Below are 7,527 nucleotides of genomic sequence, written 5' to 3'. Positions count from 1 at the left end.
CAGGAATCTGTCTTATTTTTCAGCCACTGCTGGGAAGAGGGAGCAATGTCAAAGGAGTTTTGATACCATTTACAATATTGAACAAATCTGGACATTGTTTAGAAATTTATTAGCAATTTTAAAATAACATCATTCCTTAGATAAAAATGCAATCTTACAGGAATATACATTTGTCCCACACAGAGATGACCCTATAGCTCACTGGCGGGCCATTCGCTCTAACTTTCCTCTGTTGATTTTAAAACGTGCGAGAGGGCAAGACGGACTCTGGCACTGATGACAGGCTTACATGACGGTTACAAACTGTACAGCAGTATTTACAAAAGCATTTCTGTGGGTTCATGAAAACTAGATATAAAAGTGTGGAAGGAGGTAAAGAATTGAGACAGGGAAGGGCTTGGGTGGAGGGGCAAGGGAGGGCTGGGAAGGTGGGCAGGGAGTGTAGGGGAGAGGGGAGGTTTGTATCTGGACTGATTTATACTTGAGAGAGGTCATTTTACAGCTCTGGGCAATTCAAATGAAGGCAAAACACTTATATTTATCAACATTTATAGCTGATGATCAGAGCAGGAAATGGTGCTCCAGGGCCTGAACTTAAGAGGTGCTGAGGAACCCCATCTTCCCTGAAGTCACTGGGAAACACCGGTACGCAGTACCTTGCTGGGCCCGACCCAAACCATGCACAGACAGTACCCCCAGACCTTAAACCCTTTTGATCCTGCAGTGCTCAGTCATTGGTGCTGATGTGAATTCAGACTGAGAGATCAACTCCTAAATGACACTTTCGTTCCTGAAACTGGACTAGATTCCAACCACTTCTTGCCAGAATTCACCCAAAGTGACTCATTCCTTGCTCTATCAAGCGGCAATTGTTTGGAGGGAGATGTCATCATTCAGAATTGATTTTTAAGGCAGTTTTATAAGTATCTCCCCTTTTTTTGTGTGTGTGTGATGCAGCAATGTTTGTCAGAGATATTTACAATCTCACTCCTCCTCCTCCAAAATCTTCCCACATTCAAACTGTCAAGACTAAATAAGCTTGAAACAATCATTTCTATGAGCAATCATAAAGTTGATGATGTTTAGATAGTATTGGCTGCCAGTCTGCCTAGGTGCTTGAGATGGGAGCAGACTGACTTTAGGATGCTTAAAATACTGAAAGCATTTCAGCCTAATTGGGAAAGCGCTAACAGAAAAACACAGGTATTTAATCACCTGAATGATGAGGCTAACAAATGGTGTCTGAGTTTGTGAGTCTGTCTCGAACAGGAAAAAGCTTTGGAAAGGGGCTGGCAGAAAAATCTGTGGTTGAATGGAGTGACGCCTGCTCTCGCCTGGGCCTGTCCCTGTCCCTGCTCCACTGGGCCTGGGATGCAGCCGCTAACCCTGGCCTAAGGAAAGGACTGGGCAGAGCGCTGCCAACTTCAGGCCGCAGGAGTGGAGGCAGAGTGCCTGACATGGGCTAGGAAAACAACAGCATGGGAGTGTGGAGACAAGCTCCAGATCCTGCCTAACTAAGCCCTTGGTAATGCTAATGAAGATTCCCTCATTACATCAGTCATTGGTGCTGCTCCTCTCAATTAGCCCTTTAGAAAGGGACTAGATTAAGTTGCCTAAATGTCTCCCACCACCTGAGACCTCTGCCACGGTCTGGGGCTGAGGGCTGTGGCACCAGCCCTGGCTGGGGCAGCGCTGTGCCTCTCCCCACCAGCTGCGGCAGACCTGGCAGAGGATACTGTAGGGTATCTCAAGTGACAGCAGACAACCACATGTAGGCAACTGAGTCGAGCCCTGTGCCCCTAAAGAAGGCCTGTTTTTTATGCTCAAGTGTTAAGTTCCCCATAAGGGGGAGGAGAAGAATGGAGAATTTAACTAGAACACTAAAGTTTGTATCAGAAGAGGGTTTTTTTTCCATTCCAGTGTGATGCTACTGACTTTACTGAAAGCAGCTGGAGCCCAATCTGTCTTCAGAACAGGACATACCTGTTGCTGTACTTCTGCCCTCACCCACCCAACCTCAGGGAGCTGTAGTAGTGAGGCCATAGTGGTTTCAACTTTCCAGAAACAAAGCAGGAACAGAGGTAAAAGCTCCACGGACTGAGATCCCGTTGGAAACCTTCTGGATCCTTGGGCTTGCTCAACCAGAATAAAACTTTAAAAGTTTCACAACATTCAAAAGAAGAAAAAAAAAAATCCTGTGCAGCTATTGAGAATTATATTTCTTAGACTTCTCTGAGGAAGAAAATAAATGGGGGAAAGATATAATTAAATTTTTCAGGGCCCAGTGCTGTTTTCCACATTCTTCACCTCAATACAACCTCCCTGGCCTCTAGTGCCCTCAAGCCTTATGTTAGCAAGATGGGAACTGGGGCTTCTGATGGCCTGGAACATTTTCTTTATATGCACTACAGTTTTCATTATGGGAACTGATAAAATCTCACCATTAACCAAAACCCCCGACTGGATTCTCCTTCAATATTATTGTGCTCCAAATTCCCCATTCAGTGTTCCTCTCCCCCCTGCTGCCCCTGCTGTGGGGACAGTCACAACAGGACCATGGATGTATCTCAGGATACTCAGTTCTGTCTCAGTAGGGCTGCTTCACTTCAGCTCACGGGACCAGTGGGTTGGGGTTTCTCATCTACACGTACGAAGCAAGGCCTCCAACTCCATCTGTGACACAGGTGACCAACCCCACGGGCTTGGGGTCCCGCCACCTCGTCTGGTTGTGTCTGTGTGCAAACGTGCATACATTTCATACAGCAATCTGAAACTCAGGCAGAAAAGACACAGGAGCCTGGCTGAGACCCATACAACTGTTATATTGGCGTCAGTCTAAAGAAAGCAATGATACATTGCTTTGGAAATTATCAAGAAATGTAAAAAATGCATTTGCCCTTTTTTTGTTGTTGTTGTCGTCGTTGTCGTAGTCACTGGGGCAGGGTTCTGAGTCAGAAAACAAAGCAGAAATAGATGCGGTTCTGTACACGGCGCCTCTCTGGCTGTCCCTCCGTGCTGGGGTGTGGTGGGCAGGGCAAGAAAACAGATGGGACCCCTGCAGTAGCAGCAGCATCTACACCATCATTGTCCCCGTGTCCAGCTGAAGAGGCAGATGATGCACAAAAGGTCTGTGGACAACAAAACTCCAGCTCTGGATCATGAGTTCCACTTGCTTTCCCATCACGTCAGCCACACAGAAATAAGGAAGAAAAAAAGAAATGCACCCGATGTGGCTGGCCCAGTACTGTCTGGACTAATGAGCAGGAGTGATACAGGGAGGAGGTTTGCTGTTTTGTAAGAAACGTCTTTAGTCTGCAGTGTACTCTAGCAAGTCAGAGATGCTCAGAGGCAAACAGCAGATGGTTTTCCCCATTCTTTCCTTCCATGCCGCTTCTCAGCCATTGGTTCCTTCCACGCTTCCATCCACAGCACAGTGATTGTACCCACCATCCACTTCCATACGCAGGGAAACACTCCAGGAACTAAACCTGCCCCCTCCTTCCCACTGTCCCCCAGACTCTGCCTCACTCGCAGGAGGCAGCAGCTCTTTGCTCAGGCCTGTCACAATGTGCACATTGGAAGTACCTCAAATGAAAAAAAAACCCCAAAAACCGCCCTCCCCAGAAATTTGCACAGCTGGCACCAGCAATTACTAAATTTAACACCTGCCCCTCAAACTGCAAAAGTCATTTGCATTCTCTGCTAGTCATACATTTTCCACTCTGCAGCACCTACGGGGTCTTCCAGGAGAGAGCGGGGTTTCCCCTGGCCATTGTAGGCTCTGACCCCCGAGGGAGTAGCAGCTTTCACCAAGAATGCGTGGGGCACAATCCTTCCTATCATCTTCCTTCTCATCAAGAAAAATCCTAAAAGATGATCCAAAATGCTCATTGTCACCACTAATTTAGGTTAGCACTGTTTTTCAGGAGTCTTCCATTGGGAGGGTCAGATGGACTTTGCAGTGAAAGAAAATGAGTTAGGGAGCCCTTACATGGCATTTTCAGAAACAGCCAACACGGGCCTTTCCCCCTTCAAGTACCTTTGGAGCACATCAGCACCAGCAGCAGCAAACTCAAAGGGAGACACACTTGTGTGCCTGTCTCCATACGGGGACCAGGGATGGAAGGATGGGACTGACCCACATCAGCTGGTTACATTCTCCAGGGAAGTCTTGAATTACGACTTTAATGACAGATGCTTGTACAAATGGATTTGTATTTCTCTAGTTTAAATGTATTTGGTTTTTTTCAAGGTATCTTGAGCTGATACTGGCCAGTTCAAAAAGTACAGTCAAAAATAGCCTTTGCTATTTCTCCTTTATGCCCCAGAGGATTGACAAGAAGAAGAAGAGTGTTACAAAAATAATGTAATCAATGTATGCAATGAAGGGTGTTCTCGGACATCTGCAGAAGCTCAAGATTTGAATCAAAGTTTAGCTCTGAGTCAGATCACACCTTGGAGCTCAGAACTGGTCTGCAAGTTTGTGAATCATCCTGAGGAGGGAGAAAAAACAGCAGTAGTCTAGACAAAAATCGGTTGCATAAAATCTAACAATACGTGCCTGTTTTTTCAGCCTCTCTCGGGGGTTAGGGCCAACCTTCAGTGTGAGAGAATCGAGAGAGTTTCACACTTACTAGTCAGGAATATGCTGGGACATGCTGTGCTTCCAGATGTTTTGTGACTTAGTATCTGACCCATCCACTAAAGTCTGGGAAGAGGACTGAGACCATGCATAGGAACACCAAAAAGTCACTTGGCACCTGCATCTTGACCAGACTGCAGCAATTCTCTTAATAAAGATCCAGAGCTCTCTCCCTCTGCTTTTAGTCCTCTGCTTTTAGGGTTAGATAACTTTACTTTGCCAACTATTCTTGCATTTCTTATCCCAGGATCCTGCTATAATTGATCAGGGTTTAGCTGTTTAATAAAATAATTTTGAAGCCAGATATTCCCTCCCCACTCCTGAATTGCTGGTGCCAGCTGAACATGTAGGATGGATCTGCCAAATGGGCTTGAGGGTCTTGCCACCCTCGAGTGGGACGAGACCTTTAGAGGAACTGAGCAAAAGGAAAGAAAACAAAGCCTGAATAAAATGTCCCAGTCTCTGGAAGAAAGATTCTCTACCAATAAAGTCATCGTGCACGTTAAAAGGGAGCAAGGAAGAAGGAAAATGAACACAAGATATGCAAAATCAGTAACGTTCAACCTGTCAGTGGATTGCAGAATAGTTACTTACACCAGGTACACTTTGTTCATTGTACAAATTAAAAAAGGAAAAAAAAAAAAAATAGTACCCTTTCCCCAACCACACGTAAAAAAGCACTTAAAAGTTCAAAGGTAAAGCTTGGCACATTCCAAATACGAAATGATTCACTTGACATGCAGCAAAATATACAAGAAGTGATTCTTTTTTTTTCTTTTTTTTTTTAAACAAACTTAATTCAATTCATTATCTTTGCTTGGCACAATTGCAATTCATTTTAAAAAAATATTTGAAAAATACTGAAACTGACCTGAATTCAAGTATAACGGTTTCTTCAACAGAAACATTATCAATGCAATAAAACATCACACGGAATATATCGAAGCGTAACGTCTTCTGGTTTGTTTTTTTTGTTTGTTTTTTGTTTGTTGTTTCCCCCCACCCCGGTAATTTTTCTTTTCTATACAGTTTTAATGCCAACACAACTTACAATTTTATTTTAAAATTAATATTATTGCATTGTTTTTGCATATCTTGTGGAACAGAAAATGCAAAGTTACTGATTCCCTTTTCGAAAGCAGAGACAGTGGTTTGTTTTTGCATTCGAATGGCCCCAGATACAGATCTCCTGCAGCTCAAACCAGGATGTGGAGAACTGCACTTACACGCACACACGCGCACACACTCGCTCCTGTTGCTCCCACACTCACAGATACACTTAGCACTAAAAAGAACCCAAATCAATCACTCAAATGTGCAAGACTATATCAAGTGCATTGCCTACTATCTTTAAATTATAAAACAACAACAAAAAAAGGTTTCAGTTACTAGTAAATAAAATTACAAATTCTCGGTGTACATAATGGTTGGTAAAACTCATCTATCATTATACTTCTACCAAATTCCAATGGAGAAGCCCCCCCCCCACCCCCCAGTTTAAATAATACAACATGATCAAACCAATTTAACATCTGCAAAGGTGAAAATAAAACCGAAACAAAAAAGGTAGGTGATTACAAAATGCTGTAAACACTCCCTTCTCCCTCAAAAAAAAAAATAATAATAAAATAGTCAAAATAAAAACTGCAACATGCTTTCAAGAAAATACCAAACTGCGAAACAATAACTCTGCACAGGCCCGGCGGCCCCTCGGCCCCGCCGCCATGCCTGCTCTCCCATTGGCTGGCACAGTTGGCGTGCTGAGCTCTGACTGGCCGGCAGGAGACCGCCTGAGCTCTGATTGGCTGGCGAGTGACTGCCCGAGGTCTGATTGGCCGGCAGGGGCTGCTGCCGGAGTCTCAGCAGGGCTGGGTTGCGCCTCGGGCGCCCCCGGGCTTCTCCTGCTTCCTCCTCCCCGTGGCCGTGTGGGAATCCACAGCAGAAGTCTTCCTCTCCTTCCGAATCAAAGGGCCTTGGCTTTATGGAGACGGTGAGGCTCATACAGAATATGTGCAAAATGATTTTTACAAGCAAAGTTGAAAGACACCCGTTTGGCGCAGGGTCCTTTTGGCTAGGGCCATCCACAGGAAGCTGAGGTTCCCCTTCGTGCTCCAGAGGCAGCTGTCGTTCCTTGTGCAGGGACTGAAAAAAAGAGGGAGCTGGCTCTCCTCCTCTTCTTCTCCTCCTCCTCACTCTTCCTTCATGGACACGTGCTGGGGTTATATCCGCTCCTGAAAAGCTTTCTTACACCACCCAACTCTGCGACTCGTCCCAACAGAAATGAATGAAGAACGCTGTTCCGGTTACTCCAGGTCACGAGAACAGTGAGGCACTTCTGAAACAAACCCATTAGGAACATTGAAACAAATAAAAAACCAGCATCGCTTCCAGCCCTGGCAACTACAGGCTGCTGATATAAATCCTGCTGTCCTTGAGCTCCTCCTGACTTATCCTACAATCCGGGTTCTGCACCTCTTCCTCTTCCTCTCCTGCACTGTCCTGCCCTGGGTCCCTGCAGTTAGCAAAAGGCAAGAGGTTGCCATTGGGGCTCTGCTTGCTGTTACCATTGAGAATGTTGTCTGCTGCATTTTCCATCTCTTCTATCGTCATGTCGCAGGCGTCTGCGAGCTCCTGGGTTGTGACCTCAATGAACTTTGGATCTTGAGCAAACTGCATCAGTCCTTCCGAAATCAAGACCTTCAAAAGCAGGTGGGGAACCAGAACACAAAGACACGCGTTAGTACTCTGCAGCACCTACCCCGTCACACCTCTAACACAACCCTCTTTGCTGCTGTGTTCCTTCTCCCATTCATGCTGCTACACCCCTGCTGGGAGCTGGGCTCTCCTACTCCTGGCACTGTGGGCAGCAGTGGATCTGTCGCCCA

At 45.6% G+C, this 7,527-nt stretch overlaps 1 protein-coding gene across 1 annotated transcript in view; it reads right to left on the bottom strand.

Annotated features, from left to right (window-relative positions):
• Positions 1–90: 90 nt before the first annotated feature.
• CACNA1C (calcium voltage-gated channel subunit alpha1 C) overlaps positions 91–7,527 on the bottom strand; it is a 470,627-nt gene continuing 463,190 nt past the window's right edge. The window contains exons 51-52 of the mRNA XM_017726196.1: positions 7,466–7,517; positions 91–7,387 (exon numbers count right to left, since the gene is read on the bottom strand). Of these exons, the coding sequence (XP_017581685.1) occupies positions 7,043–7,387; positions 7,466–7,517 (397 nt within the window). The 3' untranslated portion in view covers positions 91–7,042. The remainder of the gene's footprint in view (positions 7,388–7,465; positions 7,518–7,527) is intronic.

This window comes from Corvus brachyrhynchos, unplaced genomic scaffold (assembly GCF_000691975.1).
Source record: "Corvus brachyrhynchos isolate BGI_N302 unplaced genomic scaffold, ASM69197v1 scaffold191, whole genome shotgun sequence".
Taxonomy (NCBI): domain Eukaryota; kingdom Metazoa; phylum Chordata; class Aves; order Passeriformes; family Corvidae; genus Corvus; species Corvus brachyrhynchos.
This window is presented reverse-complemented; position numbering and strand designations above follow the sequence as displayed.